General features: G+C 46.2%; 1 protein-coding gene across 1 annotated transcript in view; it reads left to right on the forward strand.

The window, feature by feature from the left end:
- Window positions 1-25,595, forward strand: part of AATF (apoptosis antagonizing transcription factor) — a gene marked incomplete at both ends in the record, with an annotated part of 40,488 nt that extends 14,893 nt beyond the window's left edge. The window contains 8 exons of the mRNA XM_079545039.1: window positions 1,325-1,439; window positions 1,773-1,977; window positions 2,489-2,653; window positions 3,401-3,484; window positions 11,374-11,441; window positions 12,795-12,875; window positions 16,050-16,121; window positions 25,532-25,595. Coding sequence (XP_079401165.1) covers window positions 1,325-1,439; window positions 1,773-1,977; window positions 2,489-2,653; window positions 3,401-3,484; window positions 11,374-11,441; window positions 12,795-12,875; window positions 16,050-16,121; window positions 25,532-25,595 — 854 coding nt within the window. The remainder of the gene's footprint in view (window positions 1-1,324; window positions 1,440-1,772; window positions 1,978-2,488; window positions 2,654-3,400; window positions 3,485-11,373; window positions 11,442-12,794; window positions 12,876-16,049; window positions 16,122-25,531) is intronic.
- Between the last annotated feature and the right edge of the window lie 476 nt (window positions 25,596-26,071).

Consider the following 26,071-nt stretch of genomic DNA (forward strand, 5'->3'; position numbering starts at 1 on the left):
TAGGTCTGAAGTTGGTGACAACCAGACGATATCACAGCGGTCACGTATTGAGAACTCTGCGTGTCAGGGCTGAGTTCTTCTCGTGCTGCCTGTGTCCGGCTGATGAAGATCTGCTGTTCACGTCCTCCATTAACAAAAGAGGAATCGGGTGGTGAGAATAAACATAAAGGAATCTGTACAGCTCCCTTTAGGGTTTTGGATAGAGGCGTGCTCTGTGGTTTTGCCTTGAAGAGCTGAGCCTGTGGTTGATGTACAGCAAGGTGCAGAAGGAGTGTTTGTGTACACCCAAACACTTGTTTAGATCAGGGTGTTCTGCAGGGGGCTTGCTGCATGCCACAGAAGAGCTATTTTTAAAGAACAGATGTGGCAGCAGCGTGCAGTTAACCCTTCCCTACAGCCAGCTCCACTGTATGCCCTTGGAGAACATAAGGTCATTGGAACAGAGATCATTTTCTCTGCATCCACATCTGCATCTGTTTTATAGATACAGAAAAATTACCAGCTCTGAGAGCCTTTGGATAGGGAACATCAGATCAACCTTCAGGATTTGTGGCCAGCAGTTCTGCTTTCCTGATCAGAGTCCTCTCATTAAACTCGCCAGGTCATTGTTTAAGTTTTCCCCGTAGATCACATCTTGCTACATTTAATTTTACTTACGATCTAATTTCTATCACCTCCTGCGTGGTGAGCACAGCAGCAGAGAAACCAGCAATAGTCACAGCCCCGCAGGAGTTCGCTTTTTCTTTGTGCCCTCCCTCCTCCTGCTCCCTATAGCACGCACACTGTGTACAAGAGAGAGAAGTCAGAGGTCACACGGAGAGGCGATGTGTTTATATACATTTTCCTTTGTGTTGCTTCATAATATTTGGCTGAAACCGACCTCTGTCCCAAAACTTAATGCAAAGAGAAGTTAGTTAGTCAGCAGAGAAGGCTGTTGTCAGATGTGTGTGTCACGGAATGCTTCTTCACATGTTCTGTGTTTCTTCAATATCTTACTCCTTCAGGCTGTGCGGACTGAATGTTTGTCAGTGAAACATTAGATCAGTGTACTCCCAATGTGCAGCCAGGCGAAGGTTTAGAAAGCAGCCCTCCCTCTCATCCTCCCTTTTTGGGAAAAAATTGTTCTTTATCAATGTGATGTTATTCAAGATTAACAGTTATAAATCAAGGTGAAGTTAAATCCACAACTCGGCTGGTTGGAGAGAAACATTTGATTGGACATGAGGCAGCAGTTCAGATTTGAGAAACTAGGCTCTGCAAAGCAAAGTTTTTATCAAAAGCAGCAATCAGTAGAAAGTTGTCGCTTGTGTCTCTTGTTCTGCAGGTTGTAAAGCCATAGACACATTGCTGGGAGTACTAGTGGACATTCAGGATGAGTTGCTTTATCAATGCCCGGGCACAAGGCACCTGGTAGATGGAAAACAATCAAAGCCTGAGAGGTAAATACAAAAGATCTTTCTGAATCCTTTGCTCTCCGATTAGATGAGAAAATGCCCAGCTTTCCTGACCACGCTCGTTCTCTGTTTTTCTCTCCATTGCCTTTGGATTTGGGTGACAGCCATGCTGGGTGAATGACGTTCCTTCCACCAGTGTGGGAAGTCTGTTTTGTAATCTTTCTGAAAGCAGAGGAGAGACAAAACTGCAGCTCCTTCCCCATCAGTATCGCCGTGGAATGGAACGAGTCTGACTTGTAGCAAAGGGGCTGCTGAGAATTCACACGTGTTGCCTTAGACCGGTGCAGGGTGTTTAGTCTGTATCTGTTTATTTTTTAGTGATGATGAAATTCCCAGCAGCAGCGACGAAGAGCCAGCAGGTGAAGCTCAGGAGAAGAGGAAGCGCCCTCCCAAACGAAAGCTGAAGGCGGAGGACTTCCCAGAGTTCATAGCCAAGAGGTACAACGACTACAGGACGTACCGGAACAGCATCCTGCAGAAATGGCATGAGAAGACAAAGCTGGCATCTGGCAAAATGGGCAAGGTGAGTCTCTGTGCGTGCCGACGTGTGGTTGGTAGAGATCTGTGGAACAGCACTTGGTTTGGAAGTCTCCTGTCGTGGATATTCCAAGCTGAATCAAGTTCTGCTTGATCAGCAAGTAGTTCATGTTTTACAACACGATTAGGAGTTACTATGCCCCTCCTCCTGTACAGCATGTATACTTTAATACTATGGGTAATCGTGTCCTCATAGGATCCAGGTTCTCATAGCATCTGTGAATTTAATATTAATCATTGAGAAGTTCATCTGAACCAGAGCAACAAAGGCATTTTATTATTAAGCCATGCCTCAGGCTACCTCAGGTTGGGAATGGAAGGAGAGAGAGAAATAAAAAAAAACAATAACAAAAACAGCAAAAATCTGTGCAACAAAACCTGAGCCCCTTCCTCTTGGAATGCTGTCTGCTTATCCGCTGACATGGAAAGATAGAGGAACATTGCTGCCTTGAGGAAAAGCTTTCTGCATTATCTGACACTAGTTAATGTTGTTGCAGGGTTTTGGCGCCTTTGAGCGTTCAATCTTGACTCAGATTGATCATATTTTGATGGACAAAGAGAGATTGCTACGGCGGACACAGACCAAGCGATCAGTGTACAGAGTGCTGGGGAAGAAGGAGCAGGATTCTCATCCAGCCCCTGAATATTTGCCTGAAAATTCGGTAAGGGTGCTTTGTTTGTATGGCTCGTGCTGTAGAACCAGTGAAACTCTCTGCAAAACAATTAGCCTTTAACAGGAAATATTCTTGTTTGTGAGACTGATGAAGAACCTGAGCGTTGATTCGTGTAATGCAGTGACTAGCAACGGTATGTAGACGTTTCAATTCCAGTTTTATGGTGTGTGTGTTACCTCTTGTGCCAGTTCTCAACAGGATAAAACAACGTTTGGTCTCTGACTGTGCCCCTCCTGTAGGAGCTGGTGGTCACTAAATCTGCCCGAGGCAGTGGCTACAAAGCTCTGTTTTGACTCTGGAGTTTAGAATCTTTAACCCAGAAAGTCACAGAAAATCATACTGCATGTCACTAGAGAGTGTATTGGTAGTACTTTGGTTATTAATTGAGTATTTAAGAATGAATAAACACTCAATTCAGATAGATCATGTGGAATTACTGCGCTTGCAAGATGTATTTTTGCCGTTACATTACAAATATCTGTAGTATTTTGCCAGTCAGACTTTGTGTAGTCCTATTTATTTCCTAGCAAAGGTATCATAAATCTGCTTTGGCATTGGCAGCATTTCTGCCTTGCCTTAAAATGTATTCCTAGTCCTTAAAAGCTTTCTATGATGGGAGCTGTTCTCCATTCCTTTCTATTTTCAAGTGTTTACAAGCTGCTACATGTGAAGTTGTCAGAGCTGGGGATGAAAGCACGTGAATATGAGCGTTCAGTATTTCCTTTGTGCTTCTAGGAAGTCCTCCCTGAGACAGATTCCAACAGGCACCTGAAGGACATAGATGAGGAAATATTTGATGATGATGACTTTTATCACCAAGTAAGTGTCAATCTGTGTTGGCATTATGACTGCGCTTAGTTTTGAATATTCACCAAGCTAATGCAGCTGGCTCTGTGGTCTGAGTCTGTCTGATCAGTGAATGTGAGTCAGCTCTTAGATCTGCAGTCTCTGTAGATTGTTCAGGAAATCTTCACACTCAGCTTTCCATATAGGGCTCAAATTTGTGCTGTGAATATGAACTTACTGCTATTCCTGGTGCTGCTGTGTTGGAGAATCAGGGCTCCAGCATTAGATCTCCATGCATGATTCTCACAGATGAACATTGCTACACAATAGAGAAAAATTACTGAATTATCCAAGGGTGGCTTCTTGTTGTTGGTAGAGTACAGTAATGAAAAATGATAGTAGTAGATCCTTAAAAGCACCGAAGTTATTTCATCTCAGCTGAGCTCATCTGCTTAGAATGGAAAAACGGCAGAGCTTCTGTGGAGCACTTTCCTTGGAGTTAGGCCAGGTTGGATTTGGGCCAGCTGTTCTTTTTATTTGCACGATTCTTGGGAACAAGGTATCTGTGCTAAGCACAGGAGGCTGAAGCTTAGGAAAACCTTGTGCTTGTAATGTATTTAATAAATGGCAGTGCCAGCTTCATAAAGTACCGAAATTGCCACGTGTTGAGGAGTACGTCTTATCTCAATGCATGAAAAACTGCTTTTGCTCTGATGATCCACGGAGTGTTTTCATGTCAGGACTAAACAAATATAATTATATTCTTAGAAAGGCAGACATTTCCAATCTGAATTAAAATAGGTAGCGAAGTGTGTGGGCAGTGAAAGAGAGCTGTCACCATGTAGCTGTGCTGGGTTGACTGATGTAGCCAGAAGAATTCAAATACTTCCAAAATTTGGGATTTCACGTGCAGAGCCAGGACTAGAGGTGAGTAAAACAACATGGTGACGCAGGTCTGGGGATGGGAGAGCACCTCCCAGCGTGGTGTTGGCAGCAGTGGCTGAGGAGACCAAGTGTGTTATGCAGTGAGATGACATCGTCCTGGGATTTGGGGTCCAAGTGAACTGTTAGGACAAGAACAAATACAGTAAGTGCAGTAAAATAGAGGAGTGGTCAAGGAGAAATGTCTGTGAGTGACAGCCTTCAGACCTGTGCAGGTAAGGTGCTTATTGACTATGAAACGTTGAAATTTTTGTAAGAAAACTAGCAGTGGTCTGTCTTCATTTCTAATAACTTTAACTTTGATAAATCCTAACTTCAGAATTATGACTAGTTACAGCTTAGCTTTTCCCCTCACTGGTTAATTGGGGTGCTGGGGTTAATCTAAATTAAAACTTAAACTAATAGAGGTCGTTGAGGGAGGAGAATCACCTGAGTAAAACAAATGGGTCTGCCAGGCACGACTGTGTCTTGGCCATTTCCCAAGAGGGAAGTGGCAGCAAATTGGAGTTGTTTCAGCATTCAGGAGAGGTGAAGGATGGGTGACACCAGTTTAATGTTCGGCACCTCCGGAAGCGTTCCAGATTGCATTCCTTGCTGTACCAACTGCTGCCTCCTGCGCACACTGAATGGAAGCGGGACCCGCCGACAACATCTGGCTGCACAGCAAGGAATGGGTGCAACTTCTGAAACCCCATGGACTCTAAATATGGTGCTTAGCCTGGCGGAGGTTTTAATCACTTACTACTCTTTGGCAGCGGGCTCCGACAGCTTATCCTAGCCTCGTACATCACGCACAGACATCTGCTGAGCCGCGAGGCAGCTACACATTCATTTTCCTTTCTTGTTGTTGTTTTTTTTTTTCTTTTTTTTTCCCATCCCTCCCTCCCTTCCACCCTTCTCCTCCCGTCCCCAATATGCTTCTTGGGAGAGATGATCTGTAAAGATTACTGCTTCATTGTGTGCGAGTAATTGTGGGGTTGCCAGCCCCTTGACAGACACGGCGCAGCACCTGTTCCGCTGACCTGGTTAATTTCTTCTGTTGAGTGGGATTTGGCAGAGATTGGAGCTGAAGCCAATTCAGTGATAAGGCTAAAGAAAATGGCTGTATGTTTTCTGTCACCTCCCAATTAAATTGGTTTCATAAAGTGCTTTCCTTTATTTGTCAGGGTGGTAAGCTGAAGCTGAACATTGCATTCAGAAAGGGTAGAGTGCATTACAATAGAGTGCTGACAATACAGAGAATGTGTTTTCTTTCAAACGGGTCATAACTGTGCAGTGCTTTGTGTGTGTATATGCGTGTGCTTGTCTGTGTGTACACGTATAAATATTGGGTAGAAAGGGCACTGCTTCTTCAGCAGTAATGGGCAGCAACATGGTTGGAGCTGAGGCTGCTCAGGAACAGTGCCCTCCATGCATAATACTTATTGCACAGCATATGTGTGCATCTAAATGGGGGCTTTTGTCTTTGTTTGTAAATTTAGGTCCAGACCTTTTTTTAGTATTGCTTTCATTTCTCTGAATGCCGTTTGGTAATAATTTATTTTGGTTGCTACTTATTGCAGAATGGTGAGATATATGAGAGGAAGAAATGTGGGTAAAGAAGGACGTGAGACACCAATTCCTGTATATTTCAGTGCAAAATTAAGCAATTAAAAATGAACGAGATCAGATCAATGCACACAAATTAATGGTAACAGAATGCCTAGCTGTACTATTTTATTATAGAATATAATCCCGAGCTGTGTAATGAATCTGTTTTTCCTTTGGATAACCATAATTTTCTTGTCCAGACTTTGGAGGCTGATGGAATTCACTGTGTGGGGCTGGGGGACCTTACAGGGGTAAGGTTGGGGTTGAACTCTGTTCTGTTGTTGGTCCCTCTTTGCCTTCCCTCATCTCCTTCAGTTGGTGATAAGCAGTTACAGCCCTTGTTGTGGCAGCCCAGGCTGAGTGCTGATGTATGGCTGGGCTGAATGGTGCAAGAACTGTTTCCAAAAGATCCTCATTAGTGACAGCAGCTGAGAGGCCAGACTCCATTTCCTTTCCTCCTAAACTCTTGTTGGTACGTGGTTTTAAGGAGAAGAAAAAGGCTGGATGTTTTTAGAAGTCGTGTTTACATGGAATTCACTACAGCCAATATTGCAGCATTAGGGCTTAACATTCCGTCCTGCTGCCTGAGAGCTGCTGCTCTGCCGTGCTACAGTGGAGATTTTATTATTACCTTGAAATACTTCGCTAAAGAGAGAGTGGAAATGGGTTTCTTTCCAACAGGAATTAGGGTAGTGTTCAGATGCTAAGAGTTGCACCGATGGCAGCTCTTTCCAGAACAAATGTTCCTCATTGATGGCAGCAGGTACGTCTAAGGAGAGGCAGGAATATACGTAATTCCTTTTTCTCTCTGTTTTCTTGCTCCCTCCTCCCCCTGATGTGGTTGTGTTGTGCGTCACTGTGTTTTCTGACAGCTTTCTTTGCTCCAGAAATGGTACAGAGCTGGGGATGGGAAGGGGCAGAGAGCTGCCCTTGGGCTGCAGTTTGTTGGGACACTGCATGAGGTCTGCATGGCAGCTGAGGGACCTGTTTGTGCCTGGGCTTTGCTCCCAGCAGTGGGAAGAGCTTTGTTCTGTTTGTTGTGCTGCTGTTCCGTGGGGAAGGAGTTGATGTCATGGAAAACTGTGGAGGAGCTGTGACTCAATCGTTGTTCCTTGTAGAGTGGCATCTCATGTACCCACACACAGGGTCAGAGCTGGCAGCAAAACGTGCTTCCTTGTTCCTAGCTTTGCATTTGGAATTCCTCCTTTAAACTGAGTGAGTGCAGGCGAGCTCCTGGCTCCCTTGCTAAGGTATTTGTAGCTCACTTTGTTCCTCTTCTGGGTTGTGTGCACTGTACAACTTTTTAAGGCTCTTTACACCTTTATATCCCAGCCAGGAGTGGCCCTGAAGCAGTTCCCAGTCACACGCCGTTTTTCTCTCCCAGGTATTTGATAATGCCATGAACAAGTGATTACTAATCTGGTAACTATTACAAGTGGATAATGGTGAAGAGTAGAGAGAAGACTGGCTTTCTGACAAGCTGGTTTACCTTAATTAAACTGGTGAGTGATTAATATGGACAGCTGATCCTGTGACTTTAATGAGACGTGTTTTGAGTTTTGTGTGAAGAAGAGATGTCTCGAACCATCCTGCAGGTTAATGGCAATACAGTGCTATTATGCAGCGTGTGTCTTTCAAATGCCTGGGTAGATGGTTAATAACACATTCTAAAGCTTGATTTGAAATGCCTCTTAAGGGGATATGAGAAAACACGGGTACGCCATCCCTGTTTTGTCCAAAACTGAATTCCAGCAAAGTTTTTTTTTTAAGGTGACCGTCCAGTGATTCAGCTTGTGCTTTCGGTGTGTATGTTGTAAACAGATGATGGGTAGTTAGGTGTTGAAGTGTTTCATGGGGAGTTCAAAGTAAAATTTGGGCTGTGGTATAAATTTTCTCTAGAGCTGCTGGAAATCCAAATGGAGTTGTGACCACGCAGTGCCAGCTTAAAGGGGAGGAGGAATGTCTTGTTTCCGTGTCCAAGCAGGGTGCACTATGAGGTGCATGCTTCATAGAAACCACCTCCTTCTTATTTATGCTGTTCTTAATAATTGTAAATTGTACGAGAAGGAAACAGAAAAATAATGTGACTTACCACGTCTGTCCAAAGAATAAAGGAGATAAAAGAAATAAATTAGAAAGCATTGGAATGGCACTGATAAAAGGCCACGTTGTCAACTTTCTGCTGGGGAGCAGAGTGATTTTGCATTTTCACCACCAAGGAGGGTAAGCAGTTGGTGTTCCTGTTCTTATTGCTTTACTTGGACTTCACACGTTGTCCTCAGCTTCTCTGCTCCTCACTGCCCAACCCTGCCCAGGGCAGCAAAGGAGCGCATGGCTCTGGTGTGCTGTAGCAGAAAGCTCTGAGCCTTTCCTGCAGGCTTTAATCACATCAGAGAAAAAGTGCTTCTCGTGTTCCAGTTCTGTTTCTAAGGCTTGTAAACTAAACTGTACCCCATGGTACACTACTTTAGCAAGATAGGAATGCAGAGTGGCCTGTGAGGGTGTAGAAAAGGCCCTTTTGTCACAAGGCTGCTTTGGGCTGCGTGTAGCTCTTTGTTCCAGCTGGCAAGTCCTCAGTCTGCACATCAGAAAGGTCAGCAAGTGTAGTACTAAGAACACTGATAGATAGTGCATGAAAATGAGACCTAACCTCTGCACTGCAAATTGACCTCTGAAATGAGAAATGAATCTCTATTACCCTTGAACAACACCCTGATGGCATTTCTAAATCCCCCTAATTTTGTACAGTGTGCTTGCTTCTCTTTAATCAGCAGAGAAAGGAGTCCTTGTGAGGTGAATTCTTCAGAAAGCACACATCCTTGACTCCAGTGTGAGCTTTACCAAAGGCTTTGGTGCTGGTAGAGGCAGACACATGGCTTCTCCTGGCTTGGAGCAGGCAGCTGAGCCACAGGCTGTGTTTGTTTGCAGAGCAGAGAGAGTTTGGGTTTCTGAAGCTCAGGGAAGATGGGAAGGGGTGAAGGAGGGAAAGCAAAATAGGATATGTTTCAAATCAAAACCTTTTGATGCTGACATTGCCTAACTCAAACTGTCTTCACACATCAGAGCTTAATTCTGATAGTGATTTACCTACACTTCCTAGTTAATAATTAGACACTGGGAGACACCATATATCACTCCTAATGGAATATATGGGGTCTGATGATAGTTTTCTGTTTTGACTAATAAATTTTAACCCGAATCTCCAAGCTTAATGAAATATTACAGCTTCGGAAGTGTTTTAAGTCTTGTGCTGTGAAAACAGTGTTACGTTATTCAGTAAATGAGTTTATCATTCATTCCGTACCCCGAGCCCTGGTGGCTCTGGAGCATGGGCTGAGTGCAAGACTCTGAACTAGAAAGCGGAAAAACTAATCAAATCCTTAAAGACCAAAGGCAGCGAGGCAGGTCTAGACTGACTTTTTCAGCAGTAGCCTCTGGCTACATCCGCTTTTATTTTAGTAACCATTGTTAGTATGATTTATAACGTAAGCCTTAAGACGTGCACTATTTAGATACAGCAAGATGCTGCACAGCTTTTATTTCTCTTTCCTTGTTTCCCTCTTGTGCCTGCTCCGCTGTAATTCCCCCTCACCTTTGTCTCCCCTGCCTCACCCCAGCCTGGCTGCTGGGGCTCCTTCAGTGCAACGTTCAGCATCAGTCCTGAGGTCAGCAAGGCTCAGTGCCCCACGGAGCAGCCGATCTGCTGGACGTCAGGGGAGCGCAGAAGAGGCAGCTGCCTGCAGGGCTTGTCACCTAGTGGTGCACAGGGTGCTCATGGTGTAGCTGCAGGTCTGTGGGGTCGGTGGGCCTCCAGGAGGGTCAGGTCCTGCTGCAAAGCCTTGCTGCTCAGCTCGGAGGAGTTCTGCTGCCTTACCTCTGCCTGCACAGCTCTGCACTTTTTCTGCACGTTGTGCCAAGGAAGCGAGATAAGAGGAGACAGTAAACACATCCTATTGCCAGTACAGGAAGAAACCACTGTAACATAGCTGCGCCTTTCCTTGCCACTGTTAAAACCCTCCCTCCCACCTTGCTTTTGACAGAATATTGACTAGAAACCAAGATCCCATTTCTGCTTAGCCTTAAGGGCAGCTGTTTACAGAGTGGCAGTGTTACATAGGTTTACTGTGTCGTATGTCTGTGTAACACTGGATTTGGATCTTGTATTTAGCTGCCAGAAGTGACGGTGATGGAGTGGGAGAGATAAACTGATAGATTGTGTGCCAGAAAGATGTTGGGAATCAATCAGATAAACGGGGCAGAGAAATAGCTTGCTGTTTTCTAGTGATAATAAACCAGAGACCTCAGTTCCAGGAATTTTTAAATGTAATTGCTGCAGTAATAATCTCTAAAAATAAGCAAATAGAAAGAAGTAGTGGCAGGGTTTTAATTGGACTGGAATTGCACTTTGTTTTTTGTTTTTTTTTTTGGTGCTAGAGTGTCACTGGTATAGAAATTAAAAAAAAAAAAGTCATAAAATGATTACTGCCTACTTTGATGGCATTTTCTGTGGGGTGCATGCCTTGCACTTCATTCCAGTGGTGCACTTATGTGCTCAGGAGATGCAGTGAGTTACGCAGTGCCCAGGGGCAGCACCCGTAGCTCTGTGGCTGTTGCTCAGCTGGGACTGACCGTGGTGCTCCAACCTTCCTCCTTCAGCAAAAATACAGGGGAGAAGGAAAGTGCCACTCATCCTGTCTTTAGTACGCTTGTTGGGTTGGCTGGGCCTCTCATTTCCAGGGCTGGTTCTGGTTTGGGTGCTGAAATGGGGGCATCTAGAAGAGATCTGTGCCCCTGTGTTTCTGAGGGTTTGTTTCTGTTCTCTGTGTCGCTGTGCAGGCTCATCCCGAGGCACAGCACGTGCCATCTACAGTGAGGGTGATAAACATGCAGCCCTGGTCAAGTATCCAAAAAGGCTGTTCACAATGTTCTTTGCTCTCAGGAAGTGAAAAGGACAAAACCTAACCCTCAGGATATGAAAAGAAATGGAAAAACCTGCTTGAGCATTCCTGCTCTGGCTGTAAAAATTACATTGCTGTTCTGTTCCTCAGAGTGTGAGCGCCGAGCAGCGCTTGTGTTCTGTTTTGTGAAGCCGTGTGGGGCAGAGATCTCACTGCACATCTTCCAGCGTTCCACCCCACGTCAATAGGAGTTGTGTACGGCAGCCTGTGAAAGCTCCCATGTTTTCACACTCCCAAAAGCCCAACAAACAGTAATGATCCCTCCAATGCAAACTCAGCTCTTCATTCTGCCCCATGGTGAGGGGCGGCCGTCTCCCTTGGGAACTTGGGGCAGCACATTTCTCAAGCTTTCGTGAGGAAAGTTTTCTTGAACCTGTTTGCATTCACTTGTCTTTATTCTGCTTCTAACAAGGATTGCTGTCTTTCTTCCAGCTCCTTCGAGAACTGATAGAGCGTAAAACCACTTCATTGGACCCCAATGATCAAGTCGCCATGGGCAGGTGAGTAGGAAGCTGTCTGCAGCATCACCAGCTCCTTCCCAGCCCTGAAATGCAAAACTGCTTGTGAGCTTCCAGTCCTCCCTGCTGGGAGAGGAGCTATGGGAGTGTGTGTGTGTGGGGAGGGGGGGAAAATTCATTAGGTGAAATTTTGGAAGTGAAATAACTTTTACCCTTGTAAAATACTACCCAAATTTTAGTGCAGTGTGTCAAATGTATTTTGTGTACGTCTGAAATACTATGGAAAGCCATTCACTATAATTTAACACGATATAGACAAAATTACATTTAAGTGGTGATTACATTGTACATTTATCTGACTTTACAATAAAATAGATTACAGTAATTAAGATTATATTAAGATTGCAGTAATTGGATTTTGGTAGATTTTTTTCCCCGATGTTGAGTTTTCGTTGTATAAATCAGGTGAGATGACGCTCATTTTCATAGAAAATATATTTATAACTTGGGGAAGTTTTTCCCTGCTGAGAACTTTTTTGGCTTGATGGCGTTCTGTCTGAGCACTTTGAGCCCTGCCTTCTCAATTCCATTGGGAATCAAGCAGCACTTTCTGAAAACGTTGAGTGCTTTTCTTTTTTTTTTGTAGTTCTCCTTTGTAAGACGTGGAATGATATGTGGGACTTCCTGCTGGATTTTCTTCCTGCTGGTTTAATAGGCAGAGATGGTGGGAAGAAATACTTGCTTATCATTCACCATGCTATGCAGAACTGAGGGAGGCAATAAATTCAGTGCATCTGCTGCACTGTGGTGATTCTGTTCATGAGGTTGGCATAACCTGTTTCACCTGAAGTGTCAGTTTAGAACGGGTCAGACCATCTGCTCCACTGTGGGCTTTCTGCATGGAGAAGAAGTCTCTCTAATGAGCAGTGCTGAAACAAAAGAGGAGTACCTTTAAAAGATATGTTTTTAATAGGTTTTAGCATTTGTATTTGGTAAATATTTTTTTCATAATTCTAAAGATTCTTGAAAAAAGATAATAATCTGTAATCATGAAAGAATAAAAAGCAGAGCCAACCCTGTGGCTCCCATGGGTTTCCCTGCAGATGAAGAAGGCTCAGTGAGCAGTGGTCATCTCTTTGGGACCAGCAGGACCCAGCTTGGAGCCTGGTGTGGCTGGAATGAGAAGGGCTTCTTGTTCACCTGCCACGTTCTTGGAGTGACTCAGTGACGTGGTCCTTTGGGGTTTCATACTTGTTGTCCTGAGGTCCTCATCTCCTTTATTTTTGCAAATGCAGCAATCAGAAGAGCTGGGAAAGGCCTCGGACCTCAGTGTGCCTGATGCTCGTTTGCCTTGTGGTTTTAAAAATCATGTAACTGTGATTTTACATTCCTCAGACAGTGGCTGGCCATCCAGAAGCTACGAAGCAAAATAAAGAAGAAAGTGGACAGGAAAGCCAGTAAAGGAAGGAAAATCCGGTGGGTGACAGCTTCTGCAGGCAGCCTGAAGTTCTGGTTTTGCCAAGTAGATTTGCACTGCAGCAGGTTGGCTCTGGGGTGCACTGGCACACTTGTTGATCCCCTTCAGGGCAAGATGGCCTGAGACTTCCTCTGGGGAGTCTTAATGTTCTTTGAGCCTAAGGTGAGGGGTTGGTTGGATGCAACCTGTGAGTGCTGCCAGATCAGTCTTAGCAAGAATGTTTGGTCTCAGAACACGCCTGCAGGGGTGTACAGATATCCCTATGCAATTTGGGGTTGTAACTTCTGGTGAAAGCCAATAAGCACTTCTTGTGCAGTATATATTTAGCAGGCTGAAATGTGGAGAGCAGCTTGAGGGGAAGACCTGTAAGCAAGCCCAAGTGAGGTGGATGCCTGTTTCCCACTGACAGTTGGAATGTAGAGTCTAAACTTTATTTTCAAGTCACACCACAGCTTTCTTTAGCTTCAGATTCTGATTCCTCAGTCAGTAATGCGGGTTTCCCATGGAAGAACTGTCCATTCTGCAGGCTAGAGAGGGAAAGCAGCCTGGAGAAGATAGTTGCTTGTTTTATTTTTCCCCTCTGCAGAGCAGATATATTAGTCTGCCTGAGTTTAGCATGACTGCATGATTTGTAGTGAAGGAGGTGTTTGTGGCAGGGAGGCATGCTGAAAAGCTGCACCATATCCTGAAAAATCTGCAACATTAACCATCCTTTTGTGAGTAAACTATAAATCGTGAGTTGAGATGGCATCTGATAGAAAGTCAGTGGAGTCAGTCTGGGTCAGGCCTGGCATAGCAATTTTTAAGATAGATGTCATAAGATAATTTATTAAAAGAGGGAAGAGCTACTTTGTTGGCCTGAAAAGCCTATAATTATTGACTATCAATATTCTTTTCTGTCAGCATCACGCGTAATTGGATATATTTATGATTCAGTCAAAACTACTGACAGCATCACACAACTGAGTCAGACTCGTAAACCTCCGAGTTTGGACTCGGAGTGATGGGGGATTCTCGTTGTGAGCAATCTGTGTGCTTCAGCGTTCCTGAGATGGGCCATCTTGCTGAGTCCATTGCCTCAGATCTTAGGTGCCTCTTTATTTTGTTCTCTGAATGAAAGTTGCACTGACCCCTCAGGAAAAATGTCAGTATTAACATGGAGGTAAGCTCCAGCATCTTGTTCAGAATAGTCCAGTAGAGCCCAAATGGGTATTTTTAAATGGATGTCACCCTAACCACATTGCTTCTAACATTGCTTAGCAGATGCTCTCTCTTCCCCCCTTTTCTCCCTTAGATTGAGGTAGTGGTTCTTACATTTCTTTTCATACAGGGTTTGGAGATCCTGGGAAGCAAAGTGTCACGCGCTACATTTCATCCATCTCTGTAATTCTTCGTTTTTTAGCAATGTTTTTCCAAACCTTCAATGTTAGAGCGTGTCCAGGTGAAATGTGCCAGTTCACTGTGTGGTATGAGCATCTCCAAGCGCTTTCAAAAGCATTTGCCCTTGTGCTTGACATGAGAACCTGTCCCCTTCATATGTGGGGAGGTTGAGGCACCAAGGGGAGAAGCAAGCCATTCCAAAAAGGGTGAGCTTAGGAAAGCTGGTGCCCAGCCCTGTGCTGTCCTGCTCAGACATTCCTTTGGTAGCTGTGGAGGAGCAGTGTGTGCACACTTTTGTTCTTGTCAGTGATGTCTGGTCCTTTGCTGCTGCAACATGGGATGTGGTCCTGTGGATGGAGATAGATAGCTTGTATCTGCTAGAGCAGGCTTTCCAAAGTCCTGCTTATGAACACATGGCAATAATTAGTTCTGAGCAAACAAATTTGTGCCAGAGAATTTATCAGAATTGCTCAATCCCAACAGCACTGTGCAGCCTGTAAGCTTTGAACTGTGGGAATCAATCAGTTGTTGATGTGAGCTGTTTCACGGTTCAGCCTGTTGACCCACTGTCTGTTGCAGCACTGGCGCGTGGTGCTGTGTCTGTTCCCCAGTTTGATCGTACTGTGTTAGGTCAGCACAGCTCCTTCCATTCCCAGAGAGGCCCTTGTGTGAGGGTGAGCCTGTGCTGTGCCTGAAGAGCCATTCTGAAATATTCTTGTAAGTTTAAAAAATCCCCTCAAGGGAATGTTCCTGCATAAGCAAACAAAAGGGAGTGCAGAGGTGACAGAGAGAAAAGGTGATTCTGGGCAAATGCTTGTGAATCCTTTTGCCTGCTATTTGTCAAGCTCTAAAAATAGCAGCAACTTGGATAAAACATTTCTGAGCCGGGAGGTGGTGTGGCAGCGTACATCAGAAGCTGCTGGTTTGGAACCTCCTGCACTTACACACGAGGGTCTGAAGGCACGTTCTCATTCTGTTAAATTGTGCATGTCAGGTCCTGAGTGTAAGTCGTGAACAGCTTCTGCCAGCTCCTAGCCCAGGACGGAAAGCAGGAGGGGATTCCTGTATCTGTAGGTGCACCGTAGCTAGCAGAAGTATTTTGGTGGGTCAGAAGCTGAGACAGATGCAGAGCTGCATCACCTTGGGCATGCCCCTTCTGTTCTTTGGGGTGGTCTTTCTCCTGCCTACTTCTTTGCCTCTTTTTACATCCAGTGCTTCAGAGTTACTCGAGGTAAAAGTTTCCAGCTATGGGTATTGCTAGGGGAGAAGGATTTTGATATCCTTTAGGTCCCATGCTACCAAAGAGCGTGGAAAGCATGATAGCAGATGGATGCTTGAGAATACCTGATGCTCTGGTGCTTCTGCTGCCTGCAGAGGTCTCTGGGCACAAGCTCCAGAAGGCGATTAAGACTCTAGCTGAAGGGCAGGCTGAAAGCAGGAGTTCTTGTTTCTCTGCCTGCCTTTTCAGGGCTATCTGTCTGGGAGTCTGATGAGGTGCTCACACACAATTAATGGATGCTGTATGTCCTCATTCTAGCTGTGCTGAAAAAAGGATTTGCTTGTTAGTCATCCATTCAGTTCATTGTATCATCTGATTATTCTTCTGTCCATGTTATAAGAAAGGAGGAGGAGGGAAGGGAGGGAGAATTGCCAACTGTCAGTAGTAACTCATTAGATATCAGCCACCAGGAGAACCAGCACTTCCTTTGCAGGGGCTGATATGTTTCTATTCAAACAGCAACTTTTCATTAGTAGTTACTAATGTGCTGCCTGCTTATTCCTGCCCTGTTTAGGTATCATGTCCATAGCAAGCTGGTGAGCTTCATGGCACCTATTGACCACTGTACGATGAATGATGATGCCAGGTGAGTAACAGATTAATTATGTTTCTCAAATGGCTTCATGACAGCGTGATATTGACCTGTTCTTCAGTCTGTCGCCCTCTCCATTTCTTCTTATCAGTTAACCATTTGTCACTGGCATCATAGCCTGGGTGTCTTGGCCACATCTGTCCAGGCAGTCTGCCTGAGCTTTCATGCTGTAATTACTGTGACACCAAACAAGAAATTTTCATAAATCTCGGTACCTGCGTTTTTACTCCTGCTTTAAAATCACATGGATGTTGAAATCTTTTAGTTTTGTAGAATTATTCTAGAAATTGTCAACTATGTCACCTAACATCTACTGGTATGATTGAAAATTACAAAGGATTTGTCTTCTGACAGAAGTGGCAGCTATTTTAAATTCTGTTCAGTGTGCATTTCGTAGTGCAGGTAACAGCTGGGATGGTTCTGTCAAGATTCAGGCAAGTCCTAAAAGTTGCTTGTGTTTATCGCTATTTAAAGGTGAGATGTTTTATTAGAAGACTGTACTGTTTTAATTTGCTAATTACTAAAGAGGGTACGAGTTAAGTTTTGTACATAGCTGCTAGACAGTTCTATGTAAACATGCATAGTTCTGCTGGGTAATTATGATTTTTTAACTAAATCTTGAGGTGGGCTTCTTGTGGGAGGGAGCTGCTGTAATCTTTACAATGACTGGATGTCGGAGGCTCAAGCAGTGCCTTTCCCCTGGGTTGTGGAACACGTCTGTGCTTTGTGAGAGTAAGATGTCATTTGTCACTTTGGGAAACGGGAACCGAATACCTGCTGCTCTTAGGTTGTTGCCTTGTGGGATATTTCACAGACTTCTGGGTGAGAACTGTTCAGAATGCTGGCACTAAGACATCTTCTGTGCACAGTTAGACCCGTGCTGTTTTGTCCTAAAGAGTTCAGGATGCTTGTCTTCACTTGCGTACAGTTCCTATTGCACTGCCCTGCAGGTTGGGCAGGCATGCAGGTTGCTGCCCTGTCCCCACAGTGAGGGAAAGCTCAGTTTTGTGATGTGTGTGACAGGGAGGTGGAGAAAAAAAAGATGCTGATCCTAATAATCCAAAGGTTATCACAGTGTGCTTGCTGTCCCCAGAGGTGACATTGCTTCCTCCTTCGCAGCCCACTGCGCTCACTTGTGTTCCAGAAGTTGTGCAGAAAATGCATTCTGCAAGCCCAAATTCTCCAAGTGCATGCAAATGGAAGGGCAGCAAACAGCTGGACTGTCATTTGGCTCAATGGGCTTCTTGGGCCTCGCTACACATCCTCTGCCTGCCATCTTCATAACCCTGCCTCCCCTTACCCCTCAGCAGGCACCTGCAGCCCTCCTGGGAGTCCAGCTGACCCTCAGAAGTATTAGAGCTAATGGGGTGCTGTCTGTGTGGTGCTGTGTCAACACAGTTATCATTGTGGTAGGGCCAGAGTGTTCGAGAGCATCTCCTGGGAGTTCTCTGCACTTTGGAGGGGTTATTACATGGCTTGCATGTTTTATGGGTTCTTTGGTGGCAGCAGCGTGGCAGCAGCTGCTGCTGCTTACTGTCTGACTGCAGGAACTTATTCCTTACATTAAGTTTATTAGTTGCTTTGGAGGCCGCCACACTTTCTGTTAATGGCATTTTAGTCACTTATCTCTTGGTGCTGCTTTAGCTGTCTAGAATGGAGCTGCCAACTGATGTGTTTGCACACCAGCAAGTGGGCCTGAGGGCTGCATTGCGTGTGCAGCTGTGTCTCATTCTGCCAGGATTGGGCTTTCAAGCAAACCCTGGGTAGGACAGGGCAGCACAGGCATCAGGCTGGGCAGTTCTGCTCACAGTTCTGCTCGTGGCCCCGTGGGTCGCCTTGGATGGTTGGCTCAGTGTGCTTCTGTGGCTATGAACTGGGATGCCTGGAGGTCTGCAGAGAGGAAGTGTAAAAAACAGTGGTTTAGTAATAGCAGTATTATTGCTTCCTCGTTATAAGCCAGCAAAGCTTTTGTTTTAGACGAGGTGGAGCACCGTACTTCTCTAACAGCACGCAGCCACATTGGACAAGAAGAATTCACATGTGCTTTAAACTGCAGGTGTATTAATAAGAAGGAGCCAAGCCTGTATACACGAGAGGGAAGCAGACACGATAACACCTTTCTTCTGTGACAGAAGAAGGTAACTTTATTGTTTCCACATGTGAATTACTACATTGGAAATGCAGTGTATGCTTGACAGGGATGTGATTGTGCTCTGAGCTGTTTTTTTTCTTGCTCAGGCACTTAAAAGACATGACCCCAAAGTAAACATGCATCAGAACAGCAGAGTGCTCTGTGTTGCAGTGTGAGAAATGTAAAAGTATCAGTGAGCTGTGCATAAAGAAGAGCAGCAATAGAGCCGGCTGAACATTTCTCCTTAAGTTCTACCAGTGGCCACAGTGTCAGGTAGATACCTGGAAAGTGGCAGTGAATAAATACGGATGTGCAGATGTGAATGGGCAGAGTGGTGCTCAGGCTCTGGTTCTCCTGGGGCTGTGCCAAGCCCTCACACCCCAGGTGCAGCCCCTTCACCACTGGGGCAAAAGCAGAAAGGATTTGTCTGTGACTGCAGCACTGCATTGCCCAGCCCCTTTGTGTATGTTTGCATGGATAACTGAACGTAGGGATAAATCTGAGGCCTGGTTCTCCTGTGCTTTTGAGCCATCTTACACTGCTCTGGCTGTGCAGAGAAGGGCATAGCTTCTTGGCACAACTTAAAATCATGCCAGGTGATGCTGGGGCTCGCCTGAAGGCTCCTGGGTGGCATTGGTGTGGCTCTGGACAGCCAGGACTCTTGGGCACATCAAGTTTAACACTGGCTGGGGAAACAAGGAGCAAATGTGTGAGGAGAAACAACCTGTGCACTGCGTGGGGAAGGGGATGGATGGTCACTCCAGAATTGTTTTACAGCCTGAATTTGAAAAAAGAAACGTACAAGTATAGTGCTGCCTTTGTCAACATCACTGCCACGTTCTTTCTTATCCTTGCTGCTGGTTGGAATAATAGCATTCGTGCAGGCAATTAATCTTCCACTTGCCAGTTTTTCATGCACCCTACGCATGGGCATGGCTGTTTAACCTCGTGCTCACATATATTATGTTGTAATGTGTGGGACACTGGTGGCCTCGAGCTCTCCTCTGTTTTAACCCCTCTCTGGTAGTATTTTAAAACATACACTGGAAAGTGATTTTTATGGTTATCTTGGGGTATATGTTTATAGACTTAAATACATTTATAGTACTCTTGGGCCAAGGTTCTCCTAATCGGTCCAAGGTCATTGCTATGTAAATGGGCCTGTCCTGTGACAAGGAAGCTGAAGGCAAAAGCTTGAATGTGAGTGCCCTGCAGTGGTGGATTGGAGGAGAGTAGTGGGCTCAGGAAGGAATGGATCTCTGTCAGCTTGTGATTCTTCTGGGCTTGAGAATGGCATCGTGTGGGTGTCACCTCCTGGGCTTCCCTTGAAATGTGCTTTTCCTGTCTTCTCCACCTGGGGTCCCTCCTTTGACACCAGCAGCTGCAACAGAGCTGGCGAGCTGCCTATCTTCTCTACTTTCTACCCTGGGAGAAGAGGCACAGGAGATGACAGACCGAGCCTCGAGGTTCCCAGTAAAGGTGTGCAGGTCCAGAGCCAAATGAGCGCATTTTCGTAGCTGCAGGAGTGGAGCCTCCAACCAGTCTAGTTGTGGTGAGGTCAGGTAAGGTCTGTGCTCCTGGGAGGACGTGAGTGGATTCTGGTGGTGTTACATCTCTCTGTCAGCTTTGATATATGGACCTTCAGATCTCTGCGCTGTACGTGTGTGCAGCAGAGACGAAACGTGGACATTTTGGAAGGAGGTCCAATATCAAATTACTGCTCTGTTTGAGGAACATCCTCATCATTTCACCTCTGGAGGATGGGGAATTTGTGAAAGAGGCATTCTTTAAGGACACAGATGTTTGGTCCGCACGCCTTTATCTCCTGAGACGACTCAGGTTATTCTGACAGGTAAAACAAGATTGTGCAAATATGCAACAGTGATCTAATCAGCTGGAACAACAGCAATATTTTAACTGGCGCTACCTTTTAACAGCATCATTAAGGGCTCTCATTACTCTTTTATTAGAGGCTCGCTCTATTTCTTATCAGATTACAGAATGAACATAACTCATGGCACTGATTTGATCTCTTGTTAAAGAGGATTACAGCTTTGCATTAACTTGGATTGACACGGTTTATAATTTGCTGTTGATACACATGCTGGTGGTGTCACATGTTTGACCCCCCTCCCCACAGCACCGCTGAGGAAAAGGACACCCATACATCATCATTAAAGATGGCACTGGTGCAGGAATGGGAGGCGAGGGGAGGCCTTCCTGCAGTAAGGCAGGCAGGACAAAAGAGGTGCATCCTCAGTGCAAGCTGAAGTTCAGTGCTGGCTGAAAGGCAGCTTTGGGATGGGTCCTTTCTCACCTAAGTTAGCCCACAGGTGGCTGCTTTTGGGCAGAATTGATCGTGCACCAGGACCCCTCTTTGCCTGGCAGAAGTTACGTGGTCATCGTGTCCTTGCTTGTAGGAGCTGTGGGGGCTTCAGGTCCTGGCTGTGTGCCCCTGCTTGGTACGAGAGCAGCCGGCCTGCTGTGCTTTTGGCTGCTTTAGTGCAAGCAGGCTGTGCCTGCTGGGGAGCAGAGTGAAGGCACAGCTTATCCTACTGTGGATTAGAGCTTTGCTTTTGGATTTGGCCAGGATGTTGTGCGCATTCCCAGGCAGCTTTCTCACTTTTGGACTTAGTGCTGTTGCTCTGTCGCAGTGTGTCTTGCAGCAAGCAGAAGGGGGTACGTCGTAGGAAATCCCGGTATTAAAAGATTAATTTACTTATGTGACACAAGATTTTAACGTAAGAAAAGTATAATAAAAAAAAGTTGGTGAGATATCAGCCTTTAACGTAGCTCACTTTGTGCTGTGGGTATTAAACACCATGAGACGAGATTAATGGGGGAATTTGGGTGCTGAGATTGTCAATCCAGCACCGTTCATCACGACAGAAGTCCCTGCCAGCAAGCAAAGCATTTCTTCCTGGAACAACTGCAGCTCCTGTGCTGCATGGCACAAGCACTGGCAACTGCTAATGAGAAGAACCTTCCAAGTTTGTACAGGCACAGCCTGGAAGAACATCAGTCCAGGTTTGCACCTGCGTTGTTGTGTGAAACAGAGGAGCGCTGGCATCGAGGGCTGCGTCTACAGCGTGACATTTTGGGCATCGTTTGTTTGGTGGATTTTGACCCCATAACTTTTGGCTCAGCCTTAGAAGTCGACTCGTGTCGATGCTGTTCTGTGCCCCAGGTGGCCTTAGGCTGCAGTGCTTGGAAGGGCTGCTGTTGGAGGAAGGAGTCGCCGTACGTTTGGAGGCTGGCAGTAGTGAGGTGGTACCCATGCCCCCAGCTTGTGCCAATGGGCTGAAATCATCGTGTCCCAGTGTCTGATGTTTGATGTCCCTGGTAAGAAGACAGACGCCTCTGTTATGGAAATTTCCTGTTTAAAGGGAAAAAAAAATAACCTGTTAAGAGCTGCAGGATGATTTGTCGTCCTTCCTTTGTGAGACAATTTGTCTTCTCCTGCATCAAATCTGTTATAAAACAGTCAAGCTGTGAAAGAGGGAAATCATCCTAGGAATATGGGATGTTAAGGTACACAAAGAATGGTCCCTCCGTGTGGGGTGTGCGCAGCGTTACGGTGCCTGCTCTGCTCAAATGCCCATCTGAAACAGGGTCCGAGAAGGCAACGTTTTATGGATTTCATGGGGAAATTAAAGCTGCTAGGAAACGTGATGGCAGAGCGTGCTGGAGCTTTCTGAACCTTTCCGTCTTTTGCTGCTTCTCCTGCCACTTCTGCATCTTTTATATGTCATGTTGTAAAGGCTCACATGAAACTGTGAATGCTGTTGGGACTGAAATCAGGATGAGAAACCTTCCTCTGCTGCAGTTGCTGATTGTGTCGCATGTGAGGCCGGTGAAGAGGCAAGAGGCCGTGTGCTGGCTTCAGGGGAGGGTGGGCAGCACCGGTGATGGGTGAGCATTGTGAAGCCTGGCAGATTCCACAGCAGCAGCCTGGCTGTCCACCTGTCATTTCCCACTCCCTGGCCTCACTGTGCAGAGTCCCTTTGTTTAGGGCAGGAACCAGCTTCCTGAAATATTATAAATCTCGTGCCTGGTCTCAGGAGACAAACCAGAGGTCACATGTCACCGCTCATAATTTAAAGCCATGGGGCTAAAAGCATTTGCACGGACTTGAAGGACCCAATCCTGACCTGCCTGAACGAGAGGGAATAGCAGCAGACCTTTCTGAATCTCCTTCAAGCACTGGGCACGGCGATGAGAGCCGTCTGCTGTGTAATTTATAGCTGGAGTTGTGTGTCTGGGGTTGGGTGCTGGGAAGTGAGGGAGAAAGAGAGAGAGAGTGCCATCTCGTGGGGCTGCCACTGGTGTGGGATGGTCATCGTGTCATGGGGCTGCCATCAGAGTGGGACGTTTGGCACATCATGGGGCTGCCAATGGCATGGAGCTGCCATCGACACAGAGCAGTCATCGTGTTGCGGAGCTGCCATCAGTGTGGATCTGCTGTCATCCTGTGGGCTTGCCATCGTCTCCCAGGCCAACCATCTTGCTGTCCTGCTGCCCTGCAGCCCCACATGACCCCACAGCACTGCAAGCACACCGCTGTGCTTCGCGCTGTGTTTTTGAGGCCCCTGGCTTTCAAAGACCCCCCGGTATTTGAGTGCTGCTCTGATGGTGGCTGCCGCTTGTTTTGCTCCCCATCATCTTAGAATTGTTGCTGCAGAAGTGTCAGAGTGGGCAATGCACGCTAGGTGTGTGAAAGCAGAGCCAAATCCCATATGCTGTGTGCTGATTTTGAGCAACACTTTGGGCCAGAAATTGAGAAGGAAAGCACTGCAGCTTATTGTACCTTCCTGGGTTCCTGCTGTGCTTGCTCAGAACCCAGTAACCTGAATTTCCTACTGGTGGACAAAAGATTTCTTAGGATACAGATGGAAAACTTCCCAAGCAAATGACAGGCAGCCTTCTGCGTTCATCAGGTGTGTGCTTTTCATCCTCCATTTCTTGAGGGGTCTTCATGCTGTATCTTCCACTGGTTTTTGTGAATTAAAAATGCATTGTTCCCGGTGGAGGATGTCACGAGCAATGGGGTAGTTGTAGTTATTTCAATACTGCTTGGGGCATCTTCTAAATTATCTCTTTTTTTTCATCCTGGAAGAGGAGAAGAAGGAAAAGGTACATGGGAAAAGGCACAGCGATGTGTTGGAGGGTATTTTTATAGAAGCAGCACAGCAGTGACTCAAGTGGCAGTGCTGTATTAATAGCACTCTGAAAAGAAAGAAAAGAAAAAACCACCAGAAATGGAATTTTTCCCCTTAATTTTGTTCTTCTACCAGCGTGCAGAACTGTATTTTTTTTTTTTATTTATTAAAAAAAAGGAAATGGCATGAATGTAATTACACCAAGTGGCCCGGCGTTGGCTGTTCGGTGCTGTGTGGGGATGGCTTTGTTTTCCCTTTTGTGTCTGATGGAAGAGGGGCCGAGCAGTGGAGCTGGGGAGAAATGCCCAAATAATGAAGGTGTCGTACTCACACACATACTTTATGGCACATGGCTCTGTGGCTCGTGATCATTTGTTTCCAGAAACGGGTTTTATGATAATACAGTAAAAATATTAAATTAGAAAATGCCTCACTAAGGGTGATAAAACCTTACTACAGTGGAAATAGGTAATTATCCCCTCTACAGCCTAAATGACAGTTTAAAAGAAATAAAAACGTTAGTGCTCATTACTTGCTTTTGTAGGTTGCAATAAAGGGTAAGTTAAATTTTAATTCAAGGAAGACCCCTGTATCGACCTGCTTCCTCGCACTCCACCTGAGCTGTGAGTGCTGTTAATTACTCAGCGCAGGTCGTTCCTCAGCACGGCGTTGGCACCGGTGCCCCTCGGTGCTTAAAGTCACCTTCCCTTGTCCGAAGGCAGCAGCCTTGTGCTGGGCTGGCTTGTCTCAAGTCGGTGGCTCAAGTCTGATGGTTAATAGACGTGGGTGGGGGAGAGAAACTGGATGTTTTGTAGCCAAAATCCGGGCTCATTACGCTTAGCCTTAAGGGGGCTGGGAGTATTAAAATCCACACTTACCCTGGTGAATTGAAACAGAGACAAGGTTAAACCTGGAGGATTGATGAGTTTTACTCTCTGCATGGTTAAATCCTGCTGAGGGGAGATGCTGTGAAAGAAGGGCAGCCTGGATGGTGGGAGGAGGGGGGGAAAGGAAGAAGGTTGTGTCGTCATGTTTTCTTTAGCAGGGTAAAACGCTCGTTCTGATTCAGATCGGAGGGACCCTCTGGCTTTGCATCCCTGCTGGGTGTCTGCCTGTGCTGTGTGCTTTCCTGGGCTGTTCCATGTTGGGTTTGGCATCGTGCTGGGAGGAGAGGAGCAGTGCAGTGGGCAGGGAGGCGCTGGGCTGGCGCTGCCTGCAGTGCTGCCTGCGAGCAGCAGGGCTGGATGCTGCCTCCTGGGCACCAGCTGTGTCTGAAGAGTTGGGAATGTGTGGAGTCTGTGCTGCCCCTGAGCAAAGCGTGGAGGGAGGGAGGGAGCAGTGTGTGTGAGCTGTGTTGTTTGATAGCCCACCTTCTCCAGAACACTCACTGCTGGAGCTCAGGGCTCTCTGGGTGCTGCTCACAGCACTGACCCCTGCTGTCTTGCTCTCTGTAGCTCATCACAGCTTTCCAAGCGCCCGTTCTGCTTTCTAGAGGTGCACTCTTGCTTTAAGGCAGGAACTCCTTCAGGCTCTGCACAAGAGCTGTTATCCCATGCGTTCATTTGCAGAAGGTAGAGCAGCCGACTGATGAATCACTTTCTGCACTGAAATTAAGAGATGTGACCCAGTGGGTTACGAAGGGCCCTGTCCTTGTGCTCTGCCTTTGTGCCACCACTGAGCTTCGTCCTTTGAAGCCACTGGTTTGTCCTGGAGCAGTGAGAAGCTCTCCTTGCTCATCCCACAGCTGAGTACAACCAGCGTATTTCTTTCAAAGGGAAACTTGCTCCTGTGATTTCAACTGCTGCCATGTTCGTTGCTTTTCAAGTACTATCAAGTGCAAGAAAATGTATGGGAAGTAAATTGTAGCCTCATGCAGGCTGTCTGATTGAATCTCCTTATGGCTCTGCGGTCTCAAACATCCTGTTAAAGTGCTCCATCGTGTTTTCTGACTTGAAGGCCCTATCTGTAAAGGGCAAACTTTCAGAAAACTTTCTGTCTCGAGCGAGTCCTGCCCTTTGCTTGTGTTTATTAATGAAGATCGTTAAATGCATTTTTAATTATAGACAAGCTTTCATTCCAGGGAATAACATCTCCCTCCTGCCTCTTCTCCCCAGGACGGAGCTTTATCGTTCACTCTTTGGAAGAATGATGCGGCCTGAAGACCCTCAGCGTGGTTAGGATCCGGCACCGCCGCACCTGCAGGTTCTGCCCTGTTCTCTTTGCAGCTTCCCGGCCTGCTCAGCACCGGCCAACCGTCGTGCCAGGAGAGGGATGTGCTGTCCCTGCACTTCTATTAAACCCTCAAAGGTTTTTATTTTGAAGATTGGTGGGATTTTTATTTTATTTTCTTCTTTTTTTTTTTTTGAGGCGTGCCGTTCTGTTCGTTGGCTGCGGGGCTGGATGGGGTGACTTGATTTCCACTGAGTCAAGAGGATTTAAATGTCATTTACATAATTAACGTGGCCTTAAAACAGAGGTGCTCTGCCTTGCAGCAGCCCCAGCTCCCGGTTCACGTTCCAGTTTCAGAACGGCCTCTTTGCAGCCATGGACGTCACCCAGCCTGTGGTAGGCACGCTGTGGGGACACACCTGGGGGTACTTCTGCAATTAGAACACATTGGTGAATTTTTCAGTCCAGCGTTGATTGTGGACACT

Source organism: Tetrao urogallus (genome assembly GCF_951394365.1).
Source record: "Tetrao urogallus genome assembly, chromosome: 20".
Taxonomy (NCBI): Eukaryota; Metazoa; Chordata; class Aves; order Galliformes; family Phasianidae; genus Tetrao; species Tetrao urogallus.